Below are 24,206 nucleotides of genomic sequence, written 5' to 3'. Positions count from 1 at the left end.
GCAACCATTTCTTAGATCTTAATGTGTAGCTCCTCCAAATATGAATCATTATTCCATCTGTGCTTTGACAGTGAGAAGACAATGATCTTAAAATAGTTCTTACATGTCAGGTATGGTCAGTATTGTGAGTAATCCCCAGGGCACAAGGATAGTAGATGGGTCCTAGTTCTTCTGAACTATTAATTCAGGGATACGCACATGGTAAGAATATCAGAACTGAACGTTCCAGCAATGGATTTCTCCAGTGTTGGTTCCAATTAAAATCCAGAAAAAGTCCAGACAGAGCTGATCCGTCAGTATTCCGTGGGAGAATGCAGATTAAATACCAGGTATGAATATAGAACAAAGAATCCACAGCTGTCAATTGCCCCTAATTTCCAGGGATTTTTACCTTGTTGTCCGTCCCTATATTTCAGTAATGACCCTCTGTACAGCACAATGCCTCTTATGCTGTATATTGGATACCATTTCACAGACAAGAATTAATTTAAGGACTCTATAAGTTAATATTTTTTTAAATGGAGTATGTTATAAGACAAATTATTATATATAATAAAATTATAACCAAGATCAGCGAACATGCCCCACTGGGAAATACAGAGCCAAAAGACCCATCACCGAAGTACTATACATGGTGTTGGATGCCCCTACCCAACAGAAAAGTGACCCTGAAAATGATTTTAAAATTTTGGCACCAATTATAATCTAGACATTGAAAAAGAGAACCAAATAGGTCTCCCACGCAGGAGTGATCATTTTATGCCTTCAGTGTGTATTCTTACAGCCTAGTAAATAAGCTTTATCTCTGATAGTCAAAAAATAAGATAAGTGAATGGAGCTGCACACACATTCTAACGAGCTTTGCAAGTCATCACTTGCAGCGTTCAGAGGCATTAATGCTCGGTAAATATAACGGGGGGGGGGGGCTCATGAAGTATATAATACACTATGCTGCAGGGAGGCCTTGAGAACACATTTTGTAAAGTAAAAGTATGAGGTATTGTCTACGCGTACAAGTTGTTTAACATGCATGGCGTAGAAAAACATATACGTACATTCCCTGGGGCATCTATGCCAGTCCACGTACAGTGTGAATAATGACACATTCACTACCCGGTGCTCCTAGATTTTAATGCTGTGCACCCACTACCTGGGTACAGTTAGAAAAGCGCCTCGGTTGCTATGTACCAACCATCAAAGTTTCAATATAATGTCATGCAGCAGTCATGTATTATAAGAACAGTTGGCCGATACACTGTATTCAGCAACATTTAAACTTAGGTGAATAGTAGGCATTTCTACGCATGGTAATTAGACAGCGATACTGAGAGCTACCACTGTCAGACAGGAACCAAGCACAGAGATGAAGGGGTCCACTCAATGTGTAAATGCAATTCTCATCCAGATCCCCACACACATTACAATAGCTGAAACTTTTTACTTTGGGAAGGGTGGGGTGGGTGGGGGGGTTAATCCCTTGTTTTCCACCATCAGGCAGCTCCTCCATTGCTTTCTGTTTCTGTCCCCATCTAGGGGGGCCAGACATGTAATTTATATCACCATGCATAGTTGTTTATTTTTGGTGTCCTGATATACAACATAAAGTCGTTGTCCAGATTTAGTTGTATTTAATACGCAGAGCAGCGCTGTAACTAAGAGTGATTATCATATAATTCTCTGTATGATGATATAAATACATGGCTGAAATGCACAGAAATATAAATACAATGTAGTTTAGTAAATGTACAAGCCAATAAGATAAAATTATCTGGATGTGGACAGCCCCTTCAATAAGAACTCCCATGGGAATATGAGGTTTAGAAATAAAAATGGATGATACATTAGTACAACAGAGCCTACATAGTACATGGAATTTCAAAAAGACATATGTTTTGTGAAGGAATAAAACATTTTGAGAGATAAATCTTCTGAATGGGGCATATAATGTGTCGTGCTAGCAACCCGTCCATTGACCCCGATCCCTTCTGTATGAGATGTACACATTTATCTTCTTGAATGCAAATTGCGAGCTGTTTATTATTCTACAACACGTTCCCATCTTCTAATAGCTACCTTTAATGTACACTTATCCTAGAATATACTTGAGGTCTTGAAGAGGTGCTCTCAATCCCGTGCAAGTCGAGAGGTTTATCATCTGGGGTGAATTTAAATCTACAGATGGTACTTAAGATCACTGAATGTATATAACAGATCTTTAACCACTGACTGCTCCACAAGCAAAGAGTGACAAAAGTATTTTATCAACGGAAGATCGGGTTTAGATGTTTATTGTGTACATATGATTGGTTGTCAGTCTGCAAACTGACAAATAATTCATTTGTTTAATGGCACTATATATTACATACTGGTTGCTAAAAGCTTATATGTGTCTTAAATAGGTAAGGCCAGCAATGGAACATCAGGGCTGTCTTTGTTTTGTGTCGTATTTGAACAATGTTTTTATATATTTACATTACATTGGCATTAGTGCATCTTTAAAGGGGATGGAAACCCGTGTGATGTGGTCGAGGGTTTTGATTCCTTTTAAACAGTTAATAAAGCGTAAAAGGGTCTATTTAACAAGTGGTGTAGAGCCAAAACGCCGGCGTAAACGCTGGATCTTTCCCCGCTTTTTCTTATTGAACAAAGAAATCGAGACATATGCACTTAATGTTCGTAGTTGTAGTCGCTTGTAGATCGGGAGCAGCTATAGTAATAGAGGAGTCCACCCTCTGAACAACAGTATGGCAAGAGAGGTCATAAGCCAAACGCACTTAAATCACGTGTTTGCATCTGTCAAAGCACTTACCAATTATGGGTTAAGTGTTCTGCATACCCAGCAAATCAACTTATCTATATAGCGTACCACGAGTCTTTTCCACAGAGGTATATAATACACACATATGGTATAGACAGTAGCGCGAGACAATAATGCCTGTGTCATTTATTCACCTTCCTTACCATCAATATTTTAATTACGGTTTTTCTGCATTGCGTTCTGTTTGGAACCCAGCAAGATAAACCTTTTAGCTGAACAAGCCACTTATAAAGTTGGACTATGGTAATTGTTTTATATAGAGGCGCTGCTGACCCCAGTCTTCCTGCATCAGTTTGAGTCTCAACTCAATACTCCACGCGGTTTGGAGCCCTTCACTGTCAGAGTCTGTGGCTACCTGGTTACCTCCACCCCCTCCTCATAGCAGATACTGCCAATGTCATACGCAGCCCTATCGTCTCTAATATAATGACAGGAATGGTGAGCACACTGAGGCACACAGGACCACCACCCTCATCTCTGATGTTCTGCTGTATAAGTTCAACTATTGGCTAAAAATAATGGAAACATCTCAGACGAGCAGCAGTTGGCAAATTAATACAATAAGGTGCTCCAGCCCTAGTCACAAACACCTTATAAGTTACACATTTTCCCATCTACCAAATCAAACTCTCTGAGGTAGATTTATCAAACCTTCTATAAAGGAAAAGTGAAGATGTTGCCCATAGCAACCACTCAGATTCTAGCTATCAGTTATCTAGTACATTCTAGGAAATGATAGCTAGAATATGATTGGTTGCTATGGGCAACATTTCCACTTTTTCTTTATAGAAGGTTATATAAATCTACCCCCTCTGTGTAAACGAGCCCTAAAAAAAACATAGGTGACTTTTTTCAAACTGTGATGTCTATGCCAGATATCTAACTAGTTAACACCTCATACTTGTCAACTCTCCCTGAATGTCAGGGAGACTCCCTGAAATATGGGTGATCTCCCTCACTCCCTGAAGAGTCTAGTATTCTTCCTGATGCTGAGCCAGTACAAGACGTGGTTGGCTTCGCCATCTGTGGCATGGTGACACTGTTCAGAAATTGTGTCCTATGTCCATGTATTGATGCCTATGGAGGTGACCATTTTAATGGAGACCAAGATTTAATCAAAGACTGACAGGTAAGAAAACATGACTTCAGTAATGGAGACAGAAATGTAAAAGTCTCTTCAGTCTCTAGAGATTCATTAACTGCCTTTCTTTAAGCATAGTTGCCTACTCTCCCGGAATGTCCGAGAGACTCCCCCATTTCTGGGAGACCTCCCGGGCGAGCAGAGCAACCTCCCAGTTCTCGTCCCCGCAATAGATAAGTGGAGGGGCTTAATGACGCAAATATTGCGTCATCTTAGCCCCGCCCCCTGCTGTAAGTGGCCAAAATTGTTACATTCGTTTAGGGGAGTGGCCAAAATCGTGCGATTCATCAAGCCCCACCCCCGCACGCCCACCTCCACCGGGATCTCCCAGAAACCAACGGGGAAAAGTTGGCAAGTATGAAATACTTACTCTCCTTTTTCCCCCACCCATGTTACTACAACCCTTAATTACACTTTCCCTGCATGAAATGTGCATTTTCTAGTACATTATGTAACCTCTTCAGCACGCCTTATCTAGCGTGCAATACAAAAACTCCTTACCGAGAAGACAAATGATGCTAAATATGTAAGTATATATTAAAGGGGAACGACAGTCAAATAAAATAATTTAGGCAAACTCCCATAAAAAGCAACTTATTTTCCAATATCCTTATGTGAATAAGGCCCGTTCACTACGATTTGAATCACTGGACAAGTCTCATATTCACATTATACTAATTATGTTATTGTCTTGCTGAGTGAAAATAATAGATTTCCAAGCCTTAAAGATGTCAAATGGATTTTTCGTGCTATTTTGTCCACTAAGTGCTGCCGTTTTAATGATGGATGATTGGATCGTTTTATACATCTTAAAAAATTTTAAATGCTGCTACCTTGACAAAACAAACAAAAATGGCATAATACATATACAATTAGAACAATTATAGTATGATTATATCATTATATATTACATATGAATAATCTTATCTATTATTCACCTAAAATACTGCTCGGTGTAGTTTTGTTTATGGCTCACTAAGTTATGAGGATAAGGGAATTTATTACAGGTATCTCTATGCATTTCAATGTTTTTACTGTTTTAGTGTGTGGTAAACGTTTTATATATTCTTTTTATATCTTTTGCAAGATCCGTGTCTGCAGCCAACTTTTCTCTGAGGTAATCGATTATTGACAAGGGGAACAATGTTTTCTGCATCAGTTGTGTTCAGGAACTATTCATAAACAGGAGAATGTACCTGAATATACTAAATTGGAAAAGATAATGTAGGGAATAATACCAAAAAACAAGAATTACTTAACTATGCACATTAATAACATAAGCTACATTACTGACAGGAAAGTAAAGGTGTTTCTACTGTAACACAAAAAAAAGTTATCTCTAATGGCTACTAACAACCTTTCTGACATTTAGGGATCTATGTATCATAGAAAGAAGAGCCCTAGGGGTAGATTTACTTAACTGCGGGTTTGAAAAAGTGGAGATGTTGCCTATAGCAACCAATCAGATTCTAGTTATCATTTATTTAGTACATTCTACAAAATGACAGCTAGAATCTGATTGGTTGCTATAGGCAACATCTCAACTTTTTCAAACCCGCAGTTTAGTAAATATACCCCTTAGTGTTGCATTAAAAAAGCTTGTCTAATAACATTTCTCAGGGTAATTTGGTGGTAACATTGTGGCATGGTCCATTTGTTCTGGTGCTTGGCTGATATAATTGGGAACCTGTTTTGTATCTTTACAATCTTCTCACAGTCTGAATACTAAATATATGAACAGGGAATATCTGATGTGCCCCTTCAAAAGAAATGTGATTTGTTTAAAGTGCCCCCACTACCTACACTTCTCGGTGGCAGCCATTTTGTGGTCTGAACCAATATTAATGGGAAGAAAGCAGCCTATCAATTCGCTAGAACCCAGTGATATCACTGAGGCGTTGCTGTGCGCTCTCTTCATAACGCCAGCTTAAAACACAGGCCAAAAAGTAGTCCACACACAACCTGACACCCAGGGGTATAATATGTAGAGGGTCCTCTGTGTTTGCACTCTGATGTATCCACGTGGACAGCTTAAGAGCGGAGTCTTGTTAGCAGCAGATCTACATCCGAGAACAGTACAGCAGCTTCCACAGGTCACTGAACACTAGCAAAAATCTTCCCTCTTGGCTGACAGTTTTATTTATTTATTTTACAAGCGTGAAGCGCTGAGGCTGCCATCTTGGAGTAGCCAGAGACAAAGAGAACAAAACTCCACACAACCACACTTCACAACATTGCAGTATTGGACAATCAGTTGTAAAAAGTGAGAAAGACACCTACCTGGAATGGAGACTGGCTGTTGTAGTTCTTTATCTCCTTGTTACCTCCTCTGAAGAGCAGCACCCGCGCACAGCTATCCTGTACCGCAAAGAGCAGAATATTATCATCACCATTTATTTATATAGCGCCACTGATTCCGCAGCGCTGTACAGAGAACACACTCACATCAGTCCCTGCCCCATTGGAGATTACAGTTTATATTCCCTAACACACACACACACTGATAGAGAGACAGACTAGGGTCAATTTGATAGCAGCCGATTAACCTTCTAATATGTTTTTGGATTGTGGGAGGAAACCGGAGCACCTGGAGGAAACCCAGGCAAACACGGGGAGAACCTACAAACTCCACACAGATAAGGCCATGGTCAGGAATTGAACTCATGACCCCAGTGCTGTGAGGCAGAAGTGCTAACCACTAAGCCACTGTGCTGCCCGCAAATAACACTGTAATAAAACAGTCCGCAGAGAAAGGCAAAACCCAGTAAGGCAGTGGCAAATTTAACCTCACAGAGGATATAATTATTTCCTGACCCTATAAACTTCCAACAGTTTGACCTCCCAACCGTTTCAGTGGGACAGTCCAGATAAGCGGACTCTGGAAGGGGCGGGCTTGTGGGGAAGTGGGAGGGAATTCACCAGAAAATGGGCGTGTTTGATCAGAAACTGTGCGCTAGTAGTTGAACTTGGGTGTGGTTTGTTTGGAACAGGGTGCGGCTTAATTTTTCCTGATTTTAAAGATCATATGTTGAGAAATATGGTTTAGTCAGAAAAATAGGGAAGCAACAGAGAGGTTAATATAAAATACACACCTTAAACCAGAGTTGTGAGAGGGAGCACACTTGGCAAACTCTAATATGTAGTATAACAATAAAGCAGGCCAGTGTCTATACGTTGCATTCAGTATTTGTCCTGTATGCAAAAATTGATAATTCAGATGTCTAGGAATTTACACATTTATTTACCTTTAAGCACCACAAGAAAATATGAGAATGTTCCCCAATAATCGTCCTCTATCTCCAATATCTAAACCTCGGATAAGTTAGTATTTGTGAAATATACCAGAGGTATTTAAAAATAAATTGGGATATTTCAGATTGGTTTTCATATCAGCCTTGTTTTGCAAGAAAGCAATTTCTAGTAAGAGAATTGTCTGCGGGCTGAGCGGACCTTGGAGAGGTGGAAAATGTTTCGCTGTCTTGAGCTTATTTATTTTTTACGCTGACTTCATACAAGTTATATTGTTGGTGCTCCCTGCTCAGACATCACTGAGCTGATACCACCAAACACTAATCACTATTCCACAGTTTGGGAATATTGTATTTTTAACAATAAATATTAATATGAGTATTTTTTGCTATTATTTTACACCTGAGGGAACTTATACATATTATTGTATATAATAAAGCTGTCCATGAAATCAATTAACACAGTTACCTTACAGCGCTGAAATCAGTGTGTATCTAATAGGCAAAGACCTAGGGGTAAATGTATCAAGGTGCAAGTTTGAAAAGTGGAGATGTTGCCTATAGCAACCAATCAGATTCTAGTTATCATTTTGTAGACTGTATTAAATATATGATAACTAGAATCTGATTGGTTGCTATAGGCAACATCTCCACTTAACTCGCCAGAAACTCGTAGCTTGATACATTTACCCCATGGAATCCTAAACAAGGAGGTTGACCATAACCCCAGGGATTTTTGACTGTCCTATTGTACATTAAAAAGCGACACTAGGGCGACAATCTGAGACCCTAAACAGCTGTCTAGGGGTGCAACATTATGTTAACTAGCTGATTTATATGATTTTTTTTATATTACTTTTCTATTTATATGTTTATATGACATGATTGATAATTTGTTTGTGGTGCTAGATTAGAAACCAGTTGGATGGCCTCTTCTATTCATATGGCCAAACCGTTCACTAAGACATGCACATAAAAAGTCCTATCTCTTGTTTTCTTGCAGATCGTAAGCTCCTGCGAGCTTACAATTCAATTAAATGATTTATCTTACCCAACAAAACTGTTTACATTCTGCACATTTTAACTCAAGTTGACAAGCAACCAATATATACTAAAATGTACAATCCATAGAGGCTAATTAGTTTCATCTATCGTGCATATCCTATCTGGAACATTGCTTGCAGAGTCATTAAAGCAGAGTCATCTTTTCCAGATTTCAGAGCTAATTGTTATACCCAGAGGATTTATCTGATTAATTGTATATATGCATGTGAATCTTTAGTTGAATCTTCTAGATGTTGACCAAAGGTCAAAGTATTATCGCACCATAGGGTTCAGTGTTCTTCAAATTAAATAAAGTTTAGAAATTACCCGATAACATAAGTAATGAAAACAAAGTGTCCACAACAGAGGTCAAAGTGGAAATTTAGGCGTTATGGAAAATGTAAATGAATGGAATGTGATAGTGTTACAATGAAGGCAGCAGGTCGGAGAAGTGGCGGTATGACATACCACCGTGTACACCTCCACTTCCACCACTGGTCCATAATGTAAGGGATTCCTGTCTCCCAGAACAAGGGGCTAGATCAGTGATGGCTAACCTGTGACACTCCAGGTGTTTGTGAAACTACAAGTCCCAGCATGCTCTGCCAGCTATCAGCTAGTTATCTACTGGCAAAGCATGCTGGGGCTTGTAGTTTCACAACACCTGGAGTGTCACAGGTTAGCCATTACTGGGCTAGATGCGATGTTGTACAATATACGAGAGATACAAATTATGCAAACATGGAGAATAGATATTATTGGACGAGAATGATCATTATCAATGAATGTGATGGTAAAATTCGACACATGGATACAGTGAATTTGGGGCACTTCGGATATGGAGAATAATACAAAATGACATATATCTCTGTGATGTATTTCCCAGGTGTGTTACTATGATTTAGTTAGAACGTTCAAGATAAACTGGACTCTTTGGATACATAGAGCCAAGAACAAATGAAAAAAAAAAAAAACAATAAATGACAGCTAAGTGAATATATAATATAAAAATAAATATATTCACAATAAAGGCTCCAAATAGCTTATAATATAATGCTCCCAGCTAGATACTGGTCTATCAGCACCGGAGTACCCTATGAATTAAGCCGGATGGGATGTACATCACTGATATATGACCGAAGCTGTAATTACCATTTAGGCCAACTGGGCACTTGCATAAGGCAGCACTATACAATGGCCCAATTATAAATGTAATTGTATTCACACATTTTCATTTTAAACATCTTTTTGTTGCTATTTGTTCTTTACTCACCACAGCCCCATGTATGACAATGACTTTTGCACCAGAGTGAAGTTTGGATGTAAAATGTTTGGATAAATCAGTGTGACACATGGACAGAAGCCAATAGGGTGTATCAGAGTGGGGTATGGATAAAATGGCACGAGTAATGTATGGAATATATCATGGTGACCTATAGAAGATGATGTACAGATAGGGGGATAGTGACGGATAAAACAAGACAGACAGAACAGGATGACACGTATCAGTATGGGTAACACAACATGGTGTGCGCTGATCACTACTGACCTGATTATAGAGGGCGCAGATGTGTAGCGCTGTGTTGCCGGAAGCATTCTGCGCCCCCATATTGGCTCCGTAAAACAACAAGTGCTCTAAATGTTGATAGTGGCCATTGCGACACGCCTGTGGGCGGAACACACAGTTACACGGGAGCAAAACAAACACTGCAATACGAAACACTAATACATACAGGAACAGATAATACCACTGAGCGGACATTCATAACATGTGTATACTGCATCTGTCTCCCAGACAGAGGACTGTGTGGTTGTGGCAGAGTTAACACCTCCACTAAACCCATCAGGGAAAATAACACGGACATAAATAAATAAATTCACATCATGAGTTGTTATTGAAACCGTCTTGTTCTAGTGCATCTCTCCTATACGGCTGGATACCAGAGTAAAGCACTATTTGTTGGGTGATATTAACAAGCACTGCTATGGTTACGCGCATTTCCCGTGCAAACAGCGATGTCTGGGAAAATTGTCATTGCATGTGGATATTAGGCGGACCAATTATGTGCTTCTATTTGTAAGTTTTGCACCTGTTTCGTGCTTTAAACAAATGATGCATTCAACCATCAGGTTTTAAAATTTTGTAGCTTTCATTTACACCAATAACCCAGTCAATTTTTTACACAGGAATCAGAAAAAGTGACACTTCACATGGTAAGGCACATTATCATTTATAAACGTGTCTCACGTGGAGTGTAACAGCATTTGCTCCAGTTTACTTGTGGTTTTGGTTTCTCTCTTTGTCTTTAACTGTTACTGCTGCTACTCTAATACAGAGGATTTATTTCCTAATTCCTTGCAGCTGGAAACCCCTGTATTGTTACCATGACAAGTTGAAACCTTCTCCCTTCTAGTAAAACTCCGCTGAATATGTTGGCGCTATATACGTAAAAGGATCACAATGATTTGGTAGTGTTTACACATTCATCTTCAAAACAGGAATTTGTTACTATGTTATCTATATAAGAATATATGGAGATACGGCTTAATTTATATCACCATTATTTATCATTAAAATCTCGCCAAAGCAGCTGAGCGATAGTGGCCCAGAGCGGTACGGGTTAATTGCGCACACACTTCAAGCACGCAGAGTGAAACTGAAAGCCCGGACTTGGCCTTTCCGTTTGACTCATTAAAAAAAAATATATATAAAAAATAAATTGTAAAAACAGATAAAAGTATTGAAAAAAAGTATTAACTGAGCTATCGCTGGTGAGACCTGGTGTACTGGCAGCGATAGCATTGCAATTCGCAGGGGGGAGTAAACCGTTGACGTATTTCCGCTTTCGCTGTTTAATAAATTGACCCCAATGTATCCATCAGCACAGACAGAATTACATTGTTACACATAGACGATCATTATGCAGGTTAACTACTACTCAGCCTCAATGATGTCACTTGTTCATAGCGAATTAATAGGCTGCATTCTCATGAATGTTGGATCAAAAATAGATACCTCCACTGTGTCCAGGCAACCGTTACACCTACATACCAAACACTTACAGTTGGAAGTTGATCATTACCGAGATGCTGTGAGACATTTGCACCAGAAGAGGCCGCCAGAGGACAATGTGATTCACATTGAAGAACCTGGAGATACTTCTGTCAAGTTGGCTCTTAATTGATCATTTACAAAGAGAAAGTCAGCGTGGGAACTGCCTGCATCACAGGCTCAGCCAGGTAAGACTAGTCAGCCCCCGGCATGAATGTTTTATGAAGATGCTAAATGTTACAGAAGGTTTTAACTGCCCTACTGAGGAACAGGGACCTGACAAGTCCCCCCCCCTTCCACACACATACACTCTAAATTGCTGCAAAAGTGGATCCTCTTCTCATACAAACACCATTGCTCCTCTGACAAAAATACTCTTTCATGCTTTAACCACAGAGGATAATGATATCATCAGCTCATTGCTTCTTCCCTGGTACATTATTCAAATATTCATCAGATCAGATTAAGTTTAACTTGAACCATTTGGCAAGGTTAGTGTAATAGAATGAACCACAAAGTATTGGGAGGGGGGGGTTAGGCACATCAGTTCTTGTCAGTAAAGCTTACAATCTAATTAACCTACCACAGGCAACACACAGCAGGGCCAGCTTAGTCAGATACCAATTTATCTATCTCTACAGGGTCTAATTCTGATCCATTGACCACATAGATTTTATATCACTGCCTACAGCCGCAATAGAACATCTGGTTTCACCGCAAGTTACAATGACATACGGAGGCGATGACTCTTAGCGCTCACCCGCCATTCCTTTCAAGAAATCACACCAGCGTAGAACTACACAAGTGGGAATGGTTTCAATCACTTTCATTAACTTTACGGTTAATCGGGTTTCTCATCAGTTTTCATGCGGATAACCCCATTAAATTCTGACGTCAAACTAATGTGTGTAAGAGTCCTTAATGTTACAAATGGCATTTTATAAAACAAACTTTATGTTTTCCATCAGGGAAGCTGCAGCTACAATGATGAAAGGAGGCAGATGATATGTGTACAATATGAGATCTTTCTATATTTCACAACAATGCAGGATGTTGTCCTCTACTGATGTAGCAGAACCTATTGGCTTTATTAGCAACTGAGTGGCTTCATTGTTGGACCCTGACACCTAATAGCGAGTAACTACACTTTTGTTTGCCCTCAGAACAGCTTCATTTGGCTTTGCATGGACTATATACTGGACTATATATGGGGTTCCCGGCCCATGTCAACTTAATAAGTCCCACAGTTGTTGCATATTAGGTACATGGTGAACTCAATACCATCTGTGTCTGTGTGAGTGTGTGTCTATATTAGGGAATTTGGACTGTAAGCTCCAATGCTCCAATGTGGCAGGGACTGATGTGAATGAGTTCTCTGTATAGCGCTGCGGAATTAGTGGCGCTATATAAATAAATGATGATGATGATGATGATGATGATCATACTTGCCAACATGGGCAAGATGATTCCCAGGAGGTCCGGGGTGCAAGTGGGTGTGTGGGGGCGGGGCTCAAAGAATTGCATAATTAGCCCCGCCCCCAAAACGGACATTACTAGTCTGAGCCAATTTAAACAGGGGGGGGGGGGGCCACATTGTTGGGTCCATGATGTCACTATGCCCCGAACCCTCCGTTTAGTTTACACAGCCGGACAGGATCAGGGAGAATTGCCTGCTCTGGGAGTCTGGGAGAACTCCCAGAAATTCGGGAGTCTCCCGGACATTCCGGGAGAGTAGGCAACTATGAATACCATATTCTTCGATTACTTAAAGGGCTCTTCTAGTTTTGTGAACACATTCACAAATGCACATGATAAGTGTTCTGTGAAATCCAAATGTTGCTCTACTCATAACAAATGACCCAGGACACTGCCACAAAAACACACCCTACTGATTGACGCGTGACGTAATGATGTGCAGTCTACATCCCAACATTTCTGATTTGGAAGTCAAGGCATGCCCCCAATCTTACAAGGCCACATCCTGATATTCAGCAGCCACGCCTTCAATGTGGGATGTTCCACTACACAAATCATGGAACCACACCCCCTTTTCTGAAATTGACATTAGAACGTACTTGCCAACTCTCCCGGAAAGTCCGGGAGACTCCCACAAGAGCTGGCATTTCTCCCACATCCTGGAATTCCCTTGTTAAAATGACGCGATTCACCGAGAATCGCGTCATTTTGGTCCCGCGACAAAATTGCATTTTACTCGTGCGGGTGGGGGTCAAAATGACGCGATTCGAGTCGCCCCGCCTCCTCCCGTCTATTAGTCACGCCCCTCTCCCGGATGTCGCCTACTGAAAGTAGGCAAGTATGCATTAGAACTGTCCAGCTAATAAAACTTTGTTGTAGGTTATATGTGGCTGTAATCATTGCCAACCAATCAGATATCACCTTTCATTTAGCTGACTACGTTAGAATGCTAAAAGCTGCTCTGCGATTGGTTTTTATAGCACATCACTGCTCTGGGTTATTACATAAGCCCCTTTGTGCCCAATATCCTGAATATTGTCTAATCCTATGGTAATGGTACACCTATTTCCCAGAAACCTCTGCATCTATGATCTAAAGTCTGACGTTCCCCTGTTTCCCTCACAGCAGCAATAGTCACAGTCTCCAGCAGTCCTGCCACTGCTTGGACTTGTAGTTCACCAGCAGCTGAGGGCACGTGGAGTACCAGCTTTTGGCTTACAGTGCAAGAATGGGCAGGAATATGCCTCTTGTTACAGCTGATATGAAAACACGCCAGCACTTAAAATGGCAGCTGGCACAGTGTAAACTCTGGATATATCGAGCACTGGTAGCTTCACACGGAGTGTCTGCCTTAATGGACAGGGATAGTGAGAACAAGCAGAGGGACTTGGCAGGACTTGGAGAGAAAACGAGCGCATTAGCCGTGGATTCCTTGTTTACATGCCCAGTATATTAGAGTCTAAGTATTTAATTAAGAATAAATGATGTTGTTACAGAGCGGGAGAGATTGTCGCCACTAACCCCGCAGTCTCTTGTCTCTGTGCGCCCTCTGAAGCTGCCAGAAATATCCGACAGCTAATCGTCTCCCTGCGGTGTAAGTTCTGATGTGTGGTATGAGTTGTTTTCTGGATAAATCCATAAATGGATGAGTTTACATCAAAATATTAATAGCACCTGCAACGAGGCTGTCTTGTACTACCATAAAACAACGGATATCAGGTTGTAATTTTTATTGCTCAGAAAAGCCAATGCACCAGATCTAATTGTGATTGAAGTAGCCCAGTGCACAAAATAATGGGCCGTAATATGGAAAAACAAAGCTGTTACTGTCTTCTGGAAGAACAGTAACAGCTTACCAACCGTAAAAACATATGTAGACCCTCCTGTAATTAGAACGTAACGAACTATGTCAAATGTCATCATCAGAATTGCACACATTACATGGATATCAAGCATTTCTGTACACCACAAAATGGCGGCCTCCACTGTGCAAATCAATATTTATGAAGTATATAACACTGGGATATGGTGACACAATAAGGTGCTCAGCCCACGGCCATATTAGGACATGCCATGATTTAACCAAGCCGCGCCTTCAAACAGAATACCTCCCAACTGTCCCAATTCCGGAGGCACAGTCCCGAATCGCAGACCTGAAAAGGGGCGGAGCTTATCCAGAAAAAGGGGGAAATTCACAGAAAAGTGGAAACTTTGGGGGTAATCTGGGCAGTCTTTAGGGCGAGGTTTGGGGCAGATTATGAGGGGAGGGGGCTTATTGTGTCCCAATTCTCCATGTCTCAGTGTTGGGTAGTATGAAACTGTGATGCTATCCTCATTAATAAAGATCCCCCCTCTTTTTAGCAGTGGAAAGGACCACTCAGTGCTGTCACTAGTTCCTAGTGAATGGACAGTCTTGGTGCACACAGTGGAGGCGGTCAGTATATGGGCTAAACCAGTAACACAGGGCAGGGAAGCATAGCAATGTGCTTAATTATAGCATTTATTGGGTGCAGAAAATATGTTATCTGTACACTTCCATAGTGTTCAGCTGCAGGTCTGCAGGATTTCAGCATGGGAGATGGGGATTCCCACAGTGTCACACGTCAGACCCGCGGATCCCAAAGGATTTGCGAAGCTATATATATATATATATGTATGTACATATATACATATTATACAGCTTGGATCTAATGTTTAATAGAAGAATGTTCAGTAGTGGCGCAACAATGACTTTAATAAAGTGATGCATTGTGCAATATATATGTTTAAACCAAAAGTAACCAATTAGATTGCAGCTGTCATTCTTCTGGAGATATTAAAAAATGAAAGGAAACACCTGATTGGTTGCTGTGGGTTACAGCATATCTGTGCAATAGCGCACGGTTTTTGCTTATAAAATAACATGAGGAGTGTCTCTTTACAGCATTTAAGGCCTCCTTTAGAGCTAGGCGTAACTCTAGATGATACTTGCCTACTCTCCTGGATTTGCTCCTATCCCTCAATAAGGACCTTAGTGCGCAGTGTATGAGTATTGTAGCAGTAAATGATAGGATATGATTCTTCTAGTGTTACAGAATAGAAAGCTAAGTATCTATAGGAAGTAAAAATAAGCTGTTTCTTTCCATCAATAATGCATGACATAACTCTGTGCACTGCAGACAATGGCTTACACAACACTATATGGGAAAGACCAGGCAGAGCGCCAGCCCTTACCTGGTGAATCTCCTGCCAGCCGTTCTCATCTTTACAACCCACGGTCGCGTGTTCATGTAGCAGCAGCTCACAGCAGTACGGGTCTCCACCCACCATCGCTGTGTGGTACAGGGGGGTCAGACCGCGGCTGTCCTTGTAGTCTGGGGAAGCACCCAACTCCAGCAGCGTCTGCAAAACGGCAGAATATTAGGAAAGAGAGTATACACCGACCACTAACCATGATACTTAATTGTAAGTTATTGGGTTACTAAACCATAGAGCTGACAATCTAAACCGAACAAGACAAGAGCAAGTTAGCGTGATATTGTGATACTACATTACACTGCAGTCCTCCTAGGTGACTTTTTCTTTCAATGATACATGTGCATATTGCCAATTTGAAAATCAGTACATATATGTATACATACATGTTACATACTGACATCACATACCTCCCCAACTGAACAATCCTGATATGAGGACTGTCCTGCCATCCCGACAGTCCCAACTTTTGCATGGACCGCTAGAAACATTGGGAATTAAACTAGAGCAGAAGATGGTCTAGACACATCCCAACACAATATAGCCCCCGGGACTTTGACTACATACCTACTGTTGCCCTTTTAAAAGTGTTAGAGACGTTTGGGATCTTAATATAATATGATATAATGATTATTATGATTTAAAAACACGATAAGAACATGTTTGAAGCGACTCAGACATGGCTGAACTATATTTTTGACAGTGGACATTACTGTATTCAAGTACAAATCGCCATTCGCTTGGACAAAACATTCCGAACATGTAATACAATGAGGCAAAGTCTGTCTGATGTTCTAGAATTTATTGCAAATTTTCTAACTTTAAAACTGCTGTAAACCTAATCTCAGCATCTCTAATCATTACATCACGCTATGATTTTACCTTGTAACAGCTGTGTTTATTACAATGTTACAAAATTTACATTACAGTGCACTTACTGTCCAATGGGGACAGCCCTTCTGTAGGCTGCACTGATATTCATAAGAAAGCAGCCACTGTCAGAAGTAATATCAATGAGGCATGAGGCACAGACATTCAAGTGTATTGCTAAGACTGCCCTCTCAGTGATGTCACTAGTTCCATGTGAATTGATAGGCTGCCCTCTCAGTGATGTCACTAGTTCCCTGTGAATTGATAGACTTTCCTCTCAGTGATGTCACTAGTTCCTGTGAATTGATAGATTGCCCTCTCAGTGATGTCACTAGTTCCCTGTGAATTGATAGGCTGCCCTCTCAGTGATGTCACTAGTTCCATGTGAATTGATAGACTGCCCTCTCAGTGATGTCACTAGTTCCCTTTGAATTGATAGACTTTCCTCTCAGTGATGTCACTAGTTCCTGTGAATTGATAGACTGCCCTCTCAGTGATGTCACTAGTTCCATGTGAATTGATAGACTGCCCTCTCAGTGATGTCACTAGTTCCATGTGAATTGATAGACTGCCCTCTCAGTGATGTCACTAGTTCCATGTGAATTGATAGACTGCCCTCTCAGTGATGTCACTAGTTCCCTGTGAATTGATAGATTGCCCTCTCAGTGATGTCACTAGTTCCTGTGAATTGATAGACTGCCCTCTCAGTGATGTCACTAGTTCCATGTGAATTGATAGACTGCCCTCTCAGTGATGTCACTAGTTCCCTGTGAATTGATAGACTGCCCTCTCAGTGATGTCATGAGTTCCCTGTGAATTGATAGACTGCCCTCTCAGTGATGTCACTAGTTCCCTGTGAATTGATAGACTGCCCTCTCAGTGATGTCACTAGTTCCCTGTGAATTGATAGATTGCCCTCTCTGTGATGTCACTAGTTCCATGTGAATTGATAGATTGCCCTCTCAGTGATGTCACTAGTTCCATGTGAATTGATAGACTGCCCTCTCTGTGATGTCACTAGTTCCCTGTGAATTGATAGGCTGCCCTCTCAGTGATGTCACTAGTTCCCTGTGAATTGATAGACTTTCCTCTCAGTGATGTCACTAGTTCCTGTGAATTGATAGACTGCCCTCTCAGTGATGTCACTAGTTCCATGTGAATTGATAGACTGCCCTCTCAGTGATGTCACTAGTTCCCTGTGAATTGATAGACTGCCCTCTCAGTGATGTCATGAGTTCCCTGTGAATTGATAGACTGCCCTCTCAGTGATGTCACTAGTTCCCTGTGAATTGATAGACTGCCCTCTCAGTGATGTCACTAGTTCCCTGTGAATTGATAGATTGCCCTCTCTGTGATGTCACTAGTTCCATGTCAATTGATAGACTGCCCTCTCAGTGATGTCACTAGTTCCATGTCAATTGATAGACTGCCCTCTCTGTGATGTCACTAGTTCCATGTGAATTGATAGATTGCCCTCTCAGTGATGTCACTAGTTCCATGTGAATTGATAGACTGCCCTCTCAGTGATGTCATGAGTTCCCTGTGAATTGATAGATTTCCCTCTCAGTGATGTCATGAGTTCCCTGTGAATTGATAGACTGCCCTCTCAGTGATGTCATGAGTTCCCTGTGAATTGATAGACTGCCCTCTCAGTGATGTCACTAGTTCCATGTGAATTGATAGACTTTCCTCTCAGTGATGTCACTAGTTCCTGTGAATTGATAGATTGCCCTCTCAGTGATGTCACTAGTTCCATGTGAATTGATAGACTGCCCTCTCAGTGATGTCACTAGTTCCATGTGAATTGATAGACTGCCCTCTCAGTGATGTCACTAGTTCCATGTGAATTGATATACTGCCCTCTCAGTGATGTCACTAGTTCCATGTGAATTGATAGGCTGCCCTCTCAGTGATGTCACTAGTTCCATGTGAATTGATAGACTGCCCTCTCAGTGATGTCACTAGTTCCATGTGAATTGATAGACTGCCCTCTCAGTGATGTCACTAGTTCCATGTGAATTGATAGACTGCCCTCTCAGTGATGTCACTAGTTCCCTGTGAATTGATAGGCTGCCCTCTCAGTGATGTCACTAGTTCCATGTGAATTGATAGGCTGCCCTCTCAGTGATGTCACTAGTTCCTGTGAATTGATAGACTGCCCTCTCAGTGATGTCATGAGTTCCCTGTGAATTGATAGACTGCCCTCTCAGTGATGTCATGAGTTCCCTGTGAATTGATAGACTGCCCTCTCAGTGATGTCACTAGTTCCTGTGAATTGATAGATTGCCCTCTCTGTGATGTCACTAGTTCCATGTGAATTGATAGACTGCCCTCTCAGTGATGTCACTAGTTCCCTGTGAATTGATAGACTGCCCTCTCAGTGATGTCATGAGTTCCCTGTGAATTGATAGACTGCCCTCGCAGTGATGTCGCTAGTTCCCTGTGAATTGATAGACTGCCCTCTCAGTGATGTCACTAGTTCCCTGTGAATTGATAGACTGCCCTCTCAGTGATGTCATGAGTTCCCTGTGAATTGATAGACTGCCCTCGCAGTGATGTCACTAGTTCCCTGTGAATTGATAGATTGCCCTCTCAGTGATGTCATGAGTTCCCTGTGAATTGATAGATTGCCCTCTCAGTGATGTCACTAGTTCCTGTGAATTGATAGACTGCCCTCTCTGTGATGTCACTAGTTCCATGTGAATTGATAGGCTGCCCTCTCAGTGATGTCACTAGTTCCCTGTGAATTGATAGACTGCCCTCTCTGTGATGTCACTAGTTCCATGTGAATTGATAGACTGCCCTCTCAGTGATGTCACTAGTTCCCTGTGAATTGATAAACTGCCCTCTCAGTGATGTCACTAGTTCCATGTGAATTGATAGACTGCCCTCTCAGTGATGTCACTAGTTCCATGTGAATTGATAGACTGCCCTCTCAGTGATGTCACTAGTTCCCTGTGAATTGATAGACTGCCCTCTCAGTGATGTCACTAGTTCCATGTGAATTGATAGACTGCCCTCTCAGTGATGTCACTAGTTCCCTGTGAATTGATAGGCTGCCCTCTCAGTGATGTCACTAGTTCCATGTGAATTGATAAACTGCCCTCTCAGTGATGTCATGAGTTCCCTGTGAATTGATAGACTGCCCTCGCAGTGATGTCGCTAGTTCCCTGTGAATTGATAGACTGCCCTCTCAGTGATGTCACTAGTTCCCTGTGAATTGATAGACTGCCCTCTCAGTGATGTCATGAGTTCCCTGTGAATTGATAGACTGCCCTCGCAGTGATGTCACTAGTTCCCTGTGAATTGATAGATTGCCCTCTCAGTGATGTCATGAGTTCCCTGTGAATTGATAGATTGCCCTCTCAGTGATGTCACTAGTTCCTGTGAATTGATAGACTGCCCTCTCTGTGATGTCACTAGTTCCATGTGAATTGATAGGCTGCCCTCTCAGTGATGTCACTAGTTCCCTGTGAATTGATAGACTGCCCTCTCTGTGATGTCACTAGTTCCATGTGAATTGATAGACTGCCCTCTCAGTGATGTCACTAGTTCCCTGTGAATTGATAAACTGCCCTCTCAGTGATGTCACTAGTTCCATGTGAATTGATAGACTGCCCTCTCAGTGATGTCACTAGTTCCATGTGAATTGATAGACTGCCCTCTCAGTGATGTCACTAGTTCCCTGTGAATTGATAGGCTGCCCTCTCAGTGATGTCACTAGTTCCATGTGAATTGATAAACTGCCCTCTCAGTGATGTCACTAGTTCCATGTGAATTGATAGACTACCCTCTCAGTGATGTCATGAGTTCCCTGTGAATTGATAGACTGCCCTCGCAGTGATGTCACTAGTTCCCTGTGAATTGATAGACTGCCCTCGCAGTGATGTCGCTAGTTCCCTGTGAATTGATAGACTGCCCTCGCAGTGATGTCACTAGTTCCCTGTGAATTGATAGACTGCCCTCTCAGTGATGTCACTAGTTCCCTGTGAATTGATAGACTGCCCTCTCAGTGATGTCACTAGTTCCCTGTGAATTGATAGGCTGCCCTCTCAGTGATGTCACTAGTTCCATGTGAATTGATAAACTGCCCTCTCAGTGATGTCACTAGTTCCATGTGAATTGATAGACTGCCCTCTCAGTGATGTCACTAGTTCCCTGTGAATTGATAGACTGCCCTCTCAGTGATGTCACTAGTTCCCTGTGAATTGATAGGCTGCCCTCTCAGTGATGTCACTAGTTCCATGTGAATTGATAGACTGCCCTCTCAGTGATGTCACTAGTTCCCTGTGAATTGATAGACTGCCCTCGCAGTGATGTCACTAGTTCCCTGTGAATTGATAGATTGCCCTCTCAGTGATGTCACTAGTTCCCTGTGAATTGATAGACTGCCCTCTCAGTGATGTCACTAGTTCCTGTGAATTGATAGACTGCCCTCTCAGTGATGTCGCTAGTTCCCTGTGTATTGATAGACTGCCCTCTCAGTGATGTCACTAGTTCCCTGTGAATTGATAGACTGCCCTCGCAGTGATGTCGCTAGTTCCCTGTGAATTGATAGACTGCCCTCTCAGTGATGTCACTAGTTCCATGTGAATTGATAGACTGCCCTCTCAGTGATGTCACTAGTTCCATGTGAATTGATAGACTTTCCTCTCAGTGATGTCACTAGTTCCCTGTGAATTGATAGGCTGCCCTCTCAGTGATGTCACTAGTTCCATGTGAATTGATAAACTGCCCTCTCAGTGATGTCACTAGTCCCTGTGAATTGATAGACTGCCCTCTCAGTGATGTCACTAGTTCCCTGTGAATTGATAGACTGCCCTCGCAGTGATGTCACTAGTTCCATGTGAATTGATAGACTGCCCTCTCAGTGATGTCATGAGTTCCCTGTGATTTGATAGACTGCCCTCTCAGTGATGTCATGAGTTCCCTGTGAATTGATAGACTGCCCTCTCAGTGATGTCACTAGTTCCATGTGAATTGATAGACTGCCCTCTCAGTGATGTCATGAGTTCCCTGTGAATTGATAGACTGCCCTCTCAGTGATGTCACTAGTTCCGTGTGAATTGATAGACTGCCCTCTCAGTGATGTCACTAGTTCCCTGTGAATTGATAGACTGCCCTCTCAGTGATGTCACTAGTTCCCTGTGAATTGATAGGCTGCCCTCTCAGTGATGTCACTAGTTCCATGTGAATTGATAAACTGCCCTCTCAGTGATGTCACTAGTTCCTGTGAATTGATAGATTGCCCTCTCAGTGATGTCACTAGTTCCATGTGAATTGATAGACTGCCCTCTCAGTGATGTCATGAGTTTCCTGTGAATTGATAGACTGCCCTCGCAGTGATGTCGCTAGTTCCCTGTGAATTGATAGACTGCCCTCTCAGTGATGTCACTAGTTCCATGTGAATTGATAGATTGCCCTCTCAGTGATGTCACTAGTTCCCTGTGAATTGATAGACTGCCCTCTCAGTGATGTCATGAGTTCCCTGTGAATTGATAGACTGCCCTCATAGTGATGTCACTAGTTCCCTGTGAATTGATAGGCTGCCCTCTCAGTGATGTCACTAGTTCCCTGTGAATTGATAGGCTGCCCTCTCAGTGATGTCACTAGTTCCCTGTGAATTGATAGACTGCCCTCTCAGTGATGTCACTAGTTCCCTGTGAATTGATAGGCTGCCCTCTCAGTGATGTCACTAGTTCCATGTGAATTGATAAACTGCCCTCTCAGTGATGTCACTAGTTCCTGTGAATTGATAGATTGCCCTCTCAGTGATGTCACTAGTTCCATGTGAATTGATAGACTGCCCTCTCAGTGATGTCATGAGTTCCCTGTGAATTGATAGACTGCCCTCTCTGTGATGTCACTAGTTCCTGTGAATTGTTAGATTGCCCTCTCTGTGATGTCACTAGTTCCATGTGAATTGATAGACTGCCCTCTCAGTGATGTCATGAGTTTCCTGTGAATTGATAGACTGCCCTCTCAGTGATGTCACTAGTTCCATGTGAATTGATAGACTGCCCTCTCAGTGATGTCATGAGTTCCCTGTGAATTGATAGACTGCCCTCTCAGTGATGTCACTAGTTCCGTGTGAATTGATAGACTGCCCTCTCAGTGATGTCACTAGTTCCCTGTGAATTGATAGACTGCCCTCGCAGTGATGTCACTAGTTCCATGTGAATTGATAGACTGCCCTCTCAGTGATGTCATGAGTTCCCTGTGAATTGATAGACTGCCCTCTCAGTGATGTCATGAGTTCCCTGTGAATTGATAGACTGCCCTCTCAGTGATGTCACTAGTTCCATGTGAATTGATAGACTGCCCTCTCAGTGATGTCATGAGTTCCCTGTGAATTGATAGACTGCCCTCTCAGTGATGTCACTAGTTCCGTGTGAATTGATAGACTGCCCTCTCAGTGATGTCACTAGTTCCCTGTGAATTGATAGACTGCCCTCTCAGTGATGTCACTAGTTCCCTGTGAATTGATAGGCTGCCCTCTCAGTGATGTCACTAGTTCCATGTGAATTGATAAACTGCCCTCTCAGTGATGTCACTAGTTCCTGTGAATTGATAGATTGCCCTCTCAGTGATGTCACTAGTTCCATGTGAATTGATAGACTGCCCTCTCAGTGATGTCATGAGTTCCCTGTGAATTGATAGACTGCCCTCTCTGTGATGTCACTAGTTCCTGTGAATTGTTAGATTGCCCTCTCTGTGATGTCACTAGTTCCATGTGAATTGATAGACTGCCCTCTCAGTGATGTCATGAGTTTCCTGTGAATTGATAGACTGCCCTCGCAGTGATGTCGCTAGTTCCCTGTGAATTGATAGACTGCCCTCTCAGTGATGTCACTAGTTCCATGTGAATTGATAGATTGCCCTCTCAGTGATGTCACTAGTTCCCTGTGAATTGATAGACTGCCCTCTCAGTGATGTCATGAGTTCCCTGTGAATTGATAGACTGCCCTCATAGTGATGTCACTAGTTCCCTGTGAAATGATAGGCTGCCCTCTCAGTGATGTCACTAGTTCCCTGTGAATTGATAGGCTGCCCTCTCAGTGATGTCACTAGTTCCCTGTGAATTGATAGACTGCCCTCTCAGTGATGTCACTAGTTCCCTGTGAATTGATAGGCTGCCCTCTCAGTGATGTCACTAGTTCCATGTGAATTGATAAACTGCCCTCTCAGTGATGTCACTAGTTCCTGTGAATTGATAGATTGCCCTCTCAGTGATGTCACTAGTTCCATGTGAATTGATAGACTGCCCTCTCAGTGATGTCATGAGTTCCCTGTGAATTGATAGACTGCCCTCTCTGTGATGTC

General features: G+C 42.0%; 1 protein-coding gene across 8 annotated transcripts in view; it reads right to left on the bottom strand.

Moving 5' to 3' along the window:
• The window catches only part of SHANK2 (SH3 and multiple ankyrin repeat domains 2), a 359,718-nt gene that overhangs the window by 212,918 nt on the left and 122,594 nt on the right, over positions 1-24,206 (bottom strand). For all 8 annotated transcript variants that reach the window (XM_075188258.1, XM_075188267.1, XM_075188257.1 and 5 more), the window contains exons 7-9: positions 15,993-16,160; positions 9,801-9,917; positions 6,240-6,317 (exon numbers count right to left, since the gene is read on the bottom strand). In XM_075188258.1, coding sequence (XP_075044359.1) covers positions 6,240-6,317; positions 9,801-9,917; positions 15,993-16,160 — 363 coding nt within the window. The remainder of the gene's footprint in view (positions 1-6,239; positions 6,318-9,800; positions 9,918-15,992; positions 16,161-24,206) is intronic.

This window comes from Mixophyes fleayi, chromosome 10 (assembly GCF_038048845.1).
Source record: "Mixophyes fleayi isolate aMixFle1 chromosome 10, aMixFle1.hap1, whole genome shotgun sequence".
Lineage (NCBI taxonomy): Eukaryota > Metazoa > Chordata > Amphibia > Anura > Limnodynastidae > Mixophyes > Mixophyes fleayi.
Note: the sequence above shows the minus strand (reverse complement) of the source record. Positions and strands in the feature narration are given on the sequence as shown.